Source organism: Sinohyriopsis cumingii, chromosome 9 (assembly GCF_028554795.1).
Source record: "Sinohyriopsis cumingii isolate HCF-2022 chromosome 9, ASM2855479v2, whole genome shotgun sequence".
Classification (NCBI taxonomy): Eukaryota; Metazoa; Mollusca; class Bivalvia; order Unionida; family Unionidae; genus Sinohyriopsis; species Sinohyriopsis cumingii.
In genome coordinates, this window is record NC_142969.1 from 18,406,388 (window position 1) to 18,419,783 (window position 13,396).

At 32.9% G+C, this 13,396-nt stretch overlaps 1 protein-coding gene across 5 annotated transcripts in view; it reads left to right on the forward strand.

The window, feature by feature from the left end:
• The window catches only part of LOC149791331 (uncharacterized), a 113,410-nt gene that overhangs the window by 56,483 nt on the left and 43,531 nt on the right, over window positions 1-13,396 (forward strand). For 3 of the 5 annotated variants that reach the window (XM_089969863.1, XM_089969864.1, XM_089969865.1), the window contains 7 exons: window positions 1,847-1,960; window positions 2,842-2,958; window positions 4,047-4,163; window positions 5,894-6,007; window positions 8,726-8,839; window positions 11,569-11,693; window positions 12,693-13,016. In XM_089969863.1, the coding sequence (XP_089825989.1) occupies window positions 1,847-1,960; window positions 2,842-2,958; window positions 4,047-4,163; window positions 5,894-6,007; window positions 8,726-8,839; window positions 11,569-11,693; window positions 12,693-13,016 (1,025 nt within the window). Of the gene's footprint in view, window positions 1-1,105; window positions 1,223-1,846; window positions 1,961-2,841; window positions 2,959-4,046; window positions 4,164-5,893; window positions 6,008-8,725; window positions 8,840-11,568; window positions 11,694-12,692; window positions 13,017-13,396 lie in introns of all 5 variants that reach the window. The other 2 variants (XM_089969861.1, XM_089969862.1) reach the window with 2 other exon arrangements.

Genomic DNA, 13,396 nt, shown 5'->3' on the forward strand with positions numbered 1-13,396 from the left:
TTCCTAATACTATCAACACTTTTGTGACCATTTTGCGAATCGGCTGCACAAAAGGACTTGGGAATAAGGGAACAAGTTTTTCTGAAAATAGTGAATAGTGACCTATTTATAACAAGTATTGCCTATCATGTGCTGAATAACGTTGTTAAAATTCAATTAACAACAACAACAACAACAGTACATAAAGCTAAAGTATTGGTCAAGTGAGGAAGTGCATTAGTTGAGGGGTGGGCGGTTAACGTTTAACTTCTGGAATACCAATAAACTCACCTCTTTTCATCGACGATTGTAGACATAAACCGGTCTCTGAACTAACAGCACGCTAGTTCTATACCAAGCCACAGCATGTTTACACTATAGAATAGCTCAAACGACCTAATGTTTCGTAATAATCCTATCACACGAATATCCAACAACTTACTGTACTGATGGAACCTGAATATCAAGTTAAATAACTACAGCTATCAGCATAGGATTATAATGCAAATTGATTTGTCTCGCCTTCTTCTGGACACTTCATTTTCAGACGAGGTCAGTTGAAGTAAATTATTTTTTCTCGGCATATAGAATTACATGTTGATGGGTTCCTTAGTAAGTTACTCTTCCTAGCGTCCATAATGAAGATTAAATAAGCGCAATACAGATAAAGGAAATAGGAAAACATGAATAACATGCCCAAAACACTGGTGACATACTGTAAGTGTTTTACTATTTGAATAAGAGTCAGATTTTGTACAACTGGTAAAGAAACAATTTTAGTGTTGCTGACAGACTTGAAGCATTTGTAGGTCATATCAGCTGTCTTTCTAAATATTTTTCACTTTTGAATCAAGATAGAAATATGTATCTGTATCCAAAACTACTAATGAGCCGTTGGATTTAAGTTAGATATGTCACTGCTGGTTGCACGTATGTATGACGATTTCTATTAACCCATTATTTCGAAATACTCCATAAATATGACGGGATCGGTTACTAATTGGAATAGCAAAAAGAGTTGTAAATGCAATCATATGGCATTGTCTTCTACACAAGGCTGAAAAGACTAGTTGGACATCTTATGTATTTATCGACATAAACAAAGTTAGATATTGAACTTTTTCAGACGTCAATGAATGTTTAACCAACATTACATGTCAACATGGTGCTACCTGTACCAACACAGACAGCTCATACAGTTGCAGCTGCTCAAGCCGATGCACAGGCGTTAACTGTACAACTGGTAAAGAAACAATCTTAGTATTGACGATAAACTTGAAAAATTTTGGTCATATGAATCATCTTTCAAACTATGGCAGAGCTTGGAAGAAAGATGGAAAATTTATCCGAAAATATCCCAGCTCCGTTTCATGTTTTATATGTCCCTGATGGTAACATATATCAACCCATTGTGTAAGCGATGCAACGGTGCTTTTGCCACAAAATGAAAAGAATTCCTTAACTTGCTTGGTTTTCTACAATCTATCCTTTCTGGAATATCTTTAGCAAAAATGTAAATGTATGCGACGTCTGTTCAACGCCAGGAAATGTACGGTAACATAATAATGCACACGTAGATATTGTTTTTATTGTATATATTCTTTTAAAAAATAGGGTTGATAGTGAAGAGCACCTACGGTATCCACACAAAATGAATTTTGTCTTTACATAACTATTCTCTTTACTACCCTTTCTTCTAATACAAACAGTTCATCAATAAATTATCGTTCACTGCAGCGACACTGCTGGATATAAGCCATATATGTGGTCCTATGAGACACTTTTAGTCTGAGGTTGCAAAGACTAATCGAAGTTATAACTTTGTATTCTGATTGTATCAAACACGAAACTGTGTATTCCTTTTCAGACATCGACGAATGCCTCAATTTACCATGTGCAAATAGTGGTACCTGCATAAATACAATTGGCTCATACAGCTGCAGCTGCACAAGAGGCTGGACAGGGCAGAATTGCACAACTGGTAAGGAGACACTCTTATTACAATTCATATAATATGCCCCACTCTATATATATATATATATATATATATATATATATATATATATATATATATATATATATATATATATATATATATATATATATATATATATATATATATATATATATATATATATATATATATATATATATATATATATATATATATATATATGTTTTCAGATGAGTTCTGGAAATGTATGTCTATCTACGAATTTTTTTAATGCGCCTTTTTCGAAGTACTTATTTCTCTGTAGGTAGCATGAGAAGGTAACCGTTTCTAGCAATCTGTTCTCCAAACAACGTTTTTGCAGTAACCTGAAAAGAATTTCTCTTAATTTGAATGACAATATGTATGATTTCTTTCCACTCTTAACGTGTTATCTCGCACGAATGTCAAACTCGGTGGAAACTATGGGTCTATTCATAGTATGTGATGCTAAAATGGAATAAAGAAACTTCATAGAACGTTTCTTCACCAAAGTTACTACTATACGTATCAATGAAGTATGATTGCTGTATTGCAGGAAATGAAAATATGCAAATGCAAATAAGGAAATATCTTTATGATATAAAGTATTTATTACATTAATGGGCCGTAGATGTATATGTCTTAGTTGGAGGTTTGACATACAGAAAGATTATCTCCGAATAAAAATGTACTGTAGCACAGTTCTTACGTATTAATTTTCCAAAATCTCCATGTGTAGGATAAAATTTCCTGCAAAGTTTCATGGTAGATATTTTTAAAAATGTGATCATATGGTACTGTCGTATAAAAAAAAAACTAGAAACTTAGTGAAAACGCATATATTTTCTTTACGGTTTACTACATGTAAAACATTTCGTTTTGAATTTCAGACATCAATGAATGTTACTACAACCTTACATGTCAAAACGGTGCTACCTGTAACAACATAGCCGGCTCATACATCTGCAGTTGCACAAGTGGATGGACAGGCGATAACTGCACAGCTGGTAAAAAAAACAATTATAATATTGCTGATATAACTAAAGCTTTGAAGGTCATATCAATTTTCCCTCTAACTAGTTTACAGTTTCGAAAACTAATATGGTAAATGTATCTGTATCCAAAACTACTAATATGCCGTTGGTATTACATTAGAGATGACAATGCTGGTAGCATGTATGTATGCATCAACCCATTATTTCTAAATGGTCAGTAACTATGAAAGAATTTTCTACTAAAAATGTGAGCATATGGCACTGTTTCATAACGGAAACTGAGACTCATGGTGGGAACGCGTATATTTTCTTGAGGTTTACCTCATGTAAAACGTTTCGTATTGAATTTCAGACATCGATAAATGTTCCTCCCACCTTATATGTCAGAACGGTCCTACCTGTACTAATACAGTCGGCTCATACAGTTGCAACTATCAATTTTGAAAGACTCTATTAGCATGACGGAATCGGCTACTAATTGGAATGGTACAAGTAATTGTCAATGTGATCATTTGGAAGTGGCTTTTCCACGAGACTGAGACGACTTTTGGGAGCTCTTATGTATCATTCAAAGTTTACGACATAAACAACGTTTGATATTGAATATTTTCAGACATCAATGAATGTTTCTCCAACTTTACATGTCAAAACGGTGTTACATGTAACAACACAGACCCCTCATACAGTTGCAACTGCACAAGTGGACGGACAGGCGTTAACTGTACAAATGGTTAAAAAAATCAATTTTAGTATTCCTGATAAGCTTGAAGCATATGTAGATCATATGAATTATCCTTCTAAATATGTTACAGTTTCGAATAAAAATACAAAATATGTATCGGTATCCCAACATACTATTGCTCCGTTTGACTCAAGATTGATGTCACTGCTGGTAGTATGTATGTATGATCATTTATATCAACCCATTATTTCGAAATTTTCCATCAGTACCACCTAAATAACTACTAATTTAAATGGTAGCAAAGTTGTAAATGTAATGATATGGTACTACAGACTCCACGAGACTGAGAAGACTAATGGGATTGCCAATGTATTACTCAATTTGTACGACATACGCACTGTTTGATATTGAATTTCAGACATCAATGAATGTTCCTACAACCTTACATGTCAAAACGGTGCTACGTGTACCAACACAGACGGCTCATACAGCTGCAACTGCACAAGTGGATGGACAGGCGATAACTGCACAGCTGGTAAAGAAACAATTATAATATTGCTGATATAATTAAAGCTTTGAAGGTCATATCAATTTTCCCTCTAACTAGTTTACAGTTTCGAAAACTAATATGGTAAATGTATCTGTATCTGCATAAGTGGATGGACAGACACCAGCTGTACAACGGGAAAAGAAACAATCTTAGTATTGTCGATAGATCGTAAAGATTTTTAGGTCATATGAATAATCTTTCAAACTATTGCAGAGCTTGGAAGAAAGATGGAAAATTTATCCAAAAATTTCCATGCTCCGTAGGCATTACGTTTTATATGTCCCTGGTGGTAACACTTATGTGAGACCACATTTATCAACCCATCATGTAAGCATTTCAACAGTGCCTTTGCAACATAATGAAAGGAATTTCTTAACTGGCTTGTATTCTATTTACTATTTCGTTGTCAAGACACATACTAATATCTTTCTGAGGTAAACTGCTGTGGAACGAATACATGCGCTAATAGTTTCCATGTCTTCATCTTGTTTAAAAAATGTACCTGATAGTTTCCTACTTCATATTATTGACAAAAGCGTTGTTTCTGTTGGACTGATGCTGGGAAACGTAATGATTTATGATAATGCATATATGGATTAGTTCTTGTGACATAATTTCTTTGTCATAAACTATGTAAATGGGGCAATGGATTACGTTATCACTAAAACTATTTTCCTGATCACAGTTCTTGCATCTTAAAGTTTGAAATAATCAATCATCGTATTGTGATTCATCAGACAGCAGGTTTCTAGAAACAGACATAACATGATCAAATGGCCTTTTTTTCATTTCTTGAATTCACATTACTAATAACAATTTCTTAGATGTTGCTGAATATTTAGAGAACCTAAACCAATTAGTATTCAGTTGCATATCTCAATGAATGATCCGAATTATATCCGTGTACAAACACAAATGATGCATACAGCTGCAGCTGTACAAATTCATGGACAAGGGAATATTATACAATTTTGCAATTGTTTTATTACCCGCAGGTTGACTCTGGATATTTTTTTCTTGATTATTGACACAGCTTAGAAATTGAAACTAATCTTCTACGAATCGGATATACATAATTCAACTTCCTACTAGCCTCATCTCTGACGATTATTTCTTCTCATCTGGCAAAAAGTGTACGATACATTTATAAACATATTCTATAATTAATGTGGGTCATCTTATAAGATACAATGAAAACGTGGTTTTAATTGTCTATAAGATACGTCTTTCGCACTTGCATCGACTTCATACCAAGCACAATCTTGCACAAGTTGCATGCCTTTCAGAACATTTGGCGGCTAATTAGGTCTTTAGCTTCCAATTGATTAACGTATCTTACTGGAATGTGATTTGTACAACTATAGGTATCGGTGAAGTCTGTTTAGCGCCAGGAAATGTTCCATAATATAATAATGCACACTTGGATATTGTAGGTATTGTATATATTCTTTAACAAAACAGGGTTGATAGTGAAGAGTACCTAAGGTGTCAGCCCAAAATATATTTTGTTTATACAGATATATTCTCTTTACTACCCTTTCTACAATTACAAACAGTTCATCAAGAAATTTCGTTCATTGCAGCGACATTGCTAGGAATAAGCAATATACGTGGTCCTATGAGACAGTTTTAGTTCTGAGATTACAAAGACTATTCGAAGTGCTAACTTTTCTTATGAATGTATCAAACATGAAACTGTTTGCATTCCTTTTCAGACATCAATGAATGCTTCGATTTTGCATGTGCAAACGGTGGTACATGCTTAAACACTAAAGGCTCATACAGTTGCATTTGCACAAGTGGATGGACAGGGCAGAATTGCACGACTGGTAAAGAGACACTCTTATTATAATTCATATAGTATATCCCACTAGGACCATGCAAACGGCCTATCTTATCTATATATGTACTCTCTTCAGATAAGGAGAGTTGGAAATGTATGTCTATATACGATTTTATTAATCAGCCTTGTTGAAAGTTTTTATTTTTATTTAGGTAGCATGAGTAGGTAACCCTTTCTAGCAATCTGTTCTCTAAGCAAATTTGCAAATGTTTATGCAGTAAAATGAAAGGAATTTCTCTTAATTTGAATGACAATATGTATGATTTCTTTCCACTATTAACGTGTAATCTCGCACGAAAGTCACACTCGGTGGAAACTATGGGGCTGTTCATATTATGTGATGCTAAAATGGAATAAAGAAACTTCCTGGAACGTTTCTTTGCCAAAGTTACTAGTACACGTATCAATGAAGTATCATTTATGTATTGAACGTCATGAAAAAATATCTTTATGATATAAAGTATTTATTACATGAATGGGCGGTAGATGTTTAAGTCTTAGTTGGAAGTTTGACATACTGAACGATTATCTCCGAATAAATATGTCCTGTAGCACAGTTCTTCCGTGTTAAGGTTCTAAATACCAGCACAGAATGTTTATACAATTGCAACTGCACAAGTTAATGGACAGGCGTTAACTGTACAACTGGTTAATATAAAATTAGTATTGCTGATAGGCTTGACGAATCTGTAGATATATATATATATATATATAAATTATAATTCTAAATATGTTACAGTTTCGAATAAAAATAAAAAATATGTATCGGTATTCAAAAATTATAATGCGTCGTTTGATTTAAGATTGATGTCACTGCTGGTAGTATGTATGCATGACCATTTGTATCAACCCATTATTTCGAAATACTCCATCAGTACCACGTAAATATTTACTAATTTAAATGGCAGAAAAGTTGTAAATGTGATGATATGGTACTATCTACTCCACGAGACTGAGAAGACTAGTGGGACCGCTAACGTATTACTCAATGCTTGATATTGAATTTCAGACATCAATGTATGTTCATCCAACCGTACATGTCAAAATGGTGCTACCTGTACCAACACAGACGGCTCATACAGCTGCAGCTGCATAAGTGGATAGACAGGTACCAGCTGTACAACTGGAAAAGAAACAATCTTAGTATTGTCGATATACATGAAACATTTGTATGTCATATGAATCGTCTTTCAAACTATGGCAGAGCTTGGAAGAAAGATGGGACATTTATCCGAAAATGTCCATGCATTGTAGGCATTACGTTTTATATGTCCCTGGTGGTAACACTTATGTGCGACCACTTGCATCAACCAATCATGTAAGCAACTCAACAGTGCTTTTGCAACAAAATGAAAAGAATTTCTTAACCGGCTTGTGTTAAGCTATTTATTATTGCATTGTCAAGATACATACTAATATCTTTCTTATGTAAACTGCTTTGGAAAGAATACATGCTCTAATAGTTTCCATGTCTTCGTCTTGTTTGAAAAATATACCTGAAAGTTTTCTACTTGATATTATTGACAAACGCGTCGTTTCTGTTTGACTGATGCTGGGAAACGTAAGGATTTGTGAGATTACACACATGGACGTTGCTTTGTAAGATAAAGTATTTTTCAGAAATTATATAATTGGTTCAACGTGTTTTTCAATGTTATCGCAATGGAAGACTTTATCGTTAAAAATATTTTCCTGATTAGACTTCTTGAATCTTAAAGTTTGAAATAATCATACAGTATATTTTGATTCATCATACATCTGATTGCTAGAAACAGACATACCATGATCAAATGGCATTTTTCATTTCTGGAATTCACAACACTGATGAGAATTTCTTAGATGTTACTGAACATTTAGAGAAACTAAACTTATTCGTATTCAGTTGCATACTTCAATCAATGATCCGACTTCTACCCGTGTCAAAACAGTGGTACCTGTACACACATAAATGCTGCATACAGCAGCAGTTGTACAAATTCATGGACAGGGGAATATTGTACGACTTTGCGATTGTTTTATTGTCGGTAGGTTGAATCTCGATGTTATTTTTCATTACTGATACAGCTTAGAAAATGACATTAATCCTGTACGAATCGCACATGCATAATCCAAGTTCTTACTCGCCTCATCTCTGACGAGTATTTATTCTCAGCTGGTTATAATTGTAGGATACCTGTATGGGCATATTGTTATATACCTAATGTGGCGACATCTGACAAGATACAATGAAAACATGGTTTCAATTATCTACAAGATTTTTCTATTGCACCTGCATTGTCTTCATGCCAAGCACATTTCTGCAAAGGTAGCATGCCTTTCAAAACATTGGGCTTTTATATATGTCTTTCTTGTTTAAACTGAACAACGTCTGTTACTTGAATGTATTTTCTAAAAATGTAGGTACGGTAACATAGTAATGGACACTTGGTAATTGTATATATTGTATATATACTTTAAGAAATAGGGTTGGTAGTGAAGACTACCTAAGGTGTCAGCCCAAAAGGAAGTGTCTATAAATAATTATTCTCCTTACTAACCTTTCTGCTATTAAAAACAGTTCATCATTACAGCGACATTGCTAGAAAAAAAAGCCATATACGTGGCCCATTGAGAGAGTTTTATTTCTGAGACTGCAAAAACTAATTGAAGTGCTAACATATATTCTGAATGTATCAAGCATGAAACTGTTCGTATTCCTTTTCAGACAGCCATGAATGTATCAGTTCTGCGTGTGCAAACGGTGGTACCTGCATAAACATTAATGGCTCATACAGATGCATCTGCCCAAGGGGATGGACAGGGGCCGATTGTACAGCTGGTAAAGACACAATCATGTTAATGTTCATTATTTGATCATTTCACCTGCCTTATAAAATACCTATCGGCATAATACAGTTTGAGAAAGAAACTGTAGTTTCGGAATATGAAGTGTCAAAGATCCACCTCCTCGTTTTTCTTAATCTTTGTTTTTCCTCCGTTGAGAAGAAGTGTTCTTCACCAATATACCGACATATTGCAGTAAACAGCTTGGAGACTGAGAATATTATAATAAAAAATTGAATTATTTTCTTTGCGTTTTAGCGATCAAACACTGATTTCTTACTTATTTGACTTCTAAATTAAGAGTGTTAGTTAATACTGTAACGATGTGTCTGTCGTATGTGTCTTGATGTGGTAATTAGTGAAATAAAGTTATCGAAATGTTTATATTAGTGGTACATGCACAAATGAAGTGTGCTCGATATGTCGATGTGGTCGGGATTAAAGTAATGTTATTTCTCGAGCAGCAATTGCGTAGATGGTTCTTTGCTGCTTAGAGATGTGCCAAAGGGAAACTTCACGTTTAGAAAAATTTGCTATGATGCCTCAATATTCCTTTTAACAACAAAAATAGCACCAGCATTACTCTTTTTATTTGGTTAACTGTTGCAAGTACCTTGTATACATGCTTGAATGACACTGACGTTGCATATAGACCGAAAAATCGTGGAGCAGTACTAGGATATTAGTCTACATTTACACAAAATTATACATAAACTATTAAAACCTAATTTGTCTCAATTATAATAAATTATATGTATAATATGACCTAGACTGATTTAAAAATGCTGATTAAATGTCAGAAGGTAAAGTTCAATAAATATAATACAGTGAATCATATGCTAAACCACATATTCATTTGAAAACATTGTACTGATTCATCAATAATAATCTACACAATGCACTGCACATATATTCCTGTATTTAATGACAATGATGGCAAGACATCCCTTTGCACAACTCTGTGCCACTGTTATTGTTCTTTCACACCAATATGCTCAACTTGGTTGAACCTAAGAGCTAAATATTTATATGGGGATAAATTAGCATGGATATTTTATATTGCCGTTGCACATTTGGTAGGACGTTCAAGGTCAGTTTCAATATAATGAAGATGTATTGTGTTGTTGTTATCTTCGTATTAGCAATGTAGCTGAATTTTTGCCAATATTGATTGCAACAAAGTCAGCTTTTATATAATTCATATAACACGAACGAATTCTGTCATTGTTTGCCTCTTATATTTGCAGATATATGTATAAACGAATGAGATCACATAAGCAAAGTCTGATTGAGAAATTCAGAGTTATATTAATATACGATAAATAAATGAATATATTAATAAAAACAAATTAGCGACCGGATGTGAGCTATATCATTAGTATTATTGTTATTAGTAACAGCAAACCACGATATATATTTTTATAGACAAAGATAATAATTTTAAACGTAGTGTAAAACAAGAAATTATAAATTAGAATGACTTATTTTAACGACAACGATTATGAAACTGTCATGTGGACGAACCAACAGCAAAAAGACTAAATATACATGTAAATCAATCAAATGTATTTGCAAGAAAGACAAAATACAAATTTTAAATTACAAATTTCATATAACACTGCTTTTCTTGACAGTCTATGATCTGGATAAAAATGAGACTGAATTTGCATAGATTCATTGATAACATAAACAACTCCATCTTTGAAGTAAATACGCGACTTAAGCAAAATGAACCACCAGCTTTCTTGACGCACATTAAGACCACTGCCTGAATTTTCTTTTCTTTTCAGATTAAACACTGAATAAACCTTTGATCTAACATATGTTATTCAGAGAATGTTTTGCAGAATGTGTTCTATTCAAATAATGCGTTGCTGAAACGTCACAAATTCGTTCACAAACCAAAGTGCCCGCGTCAATTTTCTCTAAACAGTGTACACAAAAGCTGCTGCGACAGATATTTTGCAAAATTAAAGACTATCCAATCGTTTATTCCAATACCCGTCTATCCTTCCGAACAGTTCAAATCTTCTTGCAAATACAAGTTCCATTCGTCAGTGTCCTACAATAAGCTAAGACTTATTCTCTAAAACTTCCAATTCAGAGCAACATTCTCATATGCAAAGTTAGAAAAGCTAAGAAACGACAGATCCATGTACAAAGACAACTAATTCTCTGTGATGTTACATTCAGGACTTCGCTATTTCTGTAACCATTTTGATCTCGTGTACAGGAGTATTTAGTTGCTATTTATTTTAATTTTGTTAATAATTTAATTGAGATCACAATTCATTCAATATCTATCAATTTGTTGGCAGGTTTTGAGTACGCGGATGCCACACTTATTTTTATGTAGAGTATAAAATTGGACAATACTTAGATGAGATTAAAGCCGATTTACATTCCTGATCTTGTGCGGTTTAGCAAACATGTCTCATTTCAAAGTTATTTTTCAAGAATAAATATAACACAGACTAAGTGTATTTGAATGTAAAATAGAACATGAATACTTCTAGAAACCTAGACAATCTTCGTTGTCTTTACGTTGTATATGGTATATCGATACAAACGAGATCAATGACACCAAGTGTTTGAATCTTTACTGTGTTTTTGTATGTTTTCATATTAATAACACTAAATAAAATCATGTAAACGTTTTTCGCTTTGGGAAATAATTAAAATATTAAATTTGAAATAATCCTCTGTTCATTTCATTTTGTACAGGCATCATATTTGCATTTGGAGAAGACGTCAATGACAAAGTTCTGAAGGCCAAAGATGACTTCTGCGGGGATCCACAAACTATTTTGCCAGTGCCTATATTTGGAAGGAAATATGACATACTCTATGTAAAACCATTGTAACTAATAGCAATAAGAATCACGTTTAATGAATTCTAGGTCATGCAGCTAAATATTATATGTTCTAAATTTTCATAATAAGCTCTTATTTCTGTTCGACAACCATCATTAGTGTATTCTCCTAATTAATTTAATATTGAAAATAAAATAATAGCTGACTTCGTAGTTTATGCAACTGCTGGATATTCCGTTCTATAAAGTTACTGACACCATAATAAATAATGGCACAAATTCAAAACAGTCCTCCAGCACATCGAACTAAACATGCCTTACTTCAGAGATTAAAGAAGTTATATATATATATATATATATATATATATATATATATATATATATATATATATATATATATATATATATATATATATATATATATATATATATATATATATATATATATATATATATATATATAATACGATTACTAAACACAATAACTACAGTTATAATAGCAGTTATAATAGAAATATATTACATTCAAGGCTAGAATTTGTCACTGAGGTAGAAGGCTAACATTTATAACAAAAACTAAGTTGTTTATATCATTAATATATGATAACCGACTTAACATTTTCCACTGTACTAAACGTTTTAAGTTGTAAGCTTACCAGTGAATTTAATCAATCTTATCTACTGATCAACATTCTATTTTGCATCCAAATTAGCTCCTTATACTGAGAGCTAACTATAGTTTCGCACTAGCTGAGTACGCTGGACTGTTTTGTCATGTCGCCAATTTTATATTTAGTTATGATACACTTTCTTACAATTAAAAGATGATATTCATTATTTATTACTGGACCAGCTAATGTTCCCACACGCTCTTCTTGTCTAGAATTTTGAACCTGAAAACACTGCACCCTACTTGATATTATGTGTATCGCAGTGCTTATCTGCAAAGATCCTGTATATTGCCGAATTCTATTCTAATGCGTGTGTGACAAATTTAAATATCCCTTCACTAATTAACTACTTTCGTATTTCTAGGTTTGCACAAATGGTCTTGTTTCCTTTCAAAAGGAGTATACCAACCCAAATCCTTCTGCTGATGTGAAATCATATCTAGGACACTCTTTATTAGCTCCGTACTATACGGACCTCGATACCACTAGAGTAAATAATAGCGGGAAAGTGTATTACCAACAATATGACATTCTCAGAAACAAGCATCTCCTAAACAACACCAATGTTCTCAAAGCACAAAAACTCTTGCATGAGTTGGAAGGGGCGGAATATTTTACGGCTACAATGATTTTTATTGCCACTTGGTACAATAATTCACCTTACCCGGCAGATAAAAGGAGCAATGAGGTAATATTTCAATTAGCATAACCTTATTTATTTAAGTAATTGCTGAAAAAGTAAAGCCAATGTAATGTTACTGGTTTATATCCATAATATTCAGTGAAGCCTCGTATGAAACTGTTTTCTGCAGAGATAATACTAATAACAATAAGAAGAATAAGAAAAGGAGGAGAAGGAGGATTAAGAAAACAAAAATAAAAACTAAAAGAAATGGAAAAAGCAGAAGCATTTACTTACCTATTAATAACATTAGTAGTAGTAATATCAGAATTATCATCAGAATTGATATTATTATTATTATTATTATTATTATTATTATTATTATTATTATTATTATTATTGTTCTTCTTCTTCTTCTTCTTCTTCTTGATACATTTCCCTGAATC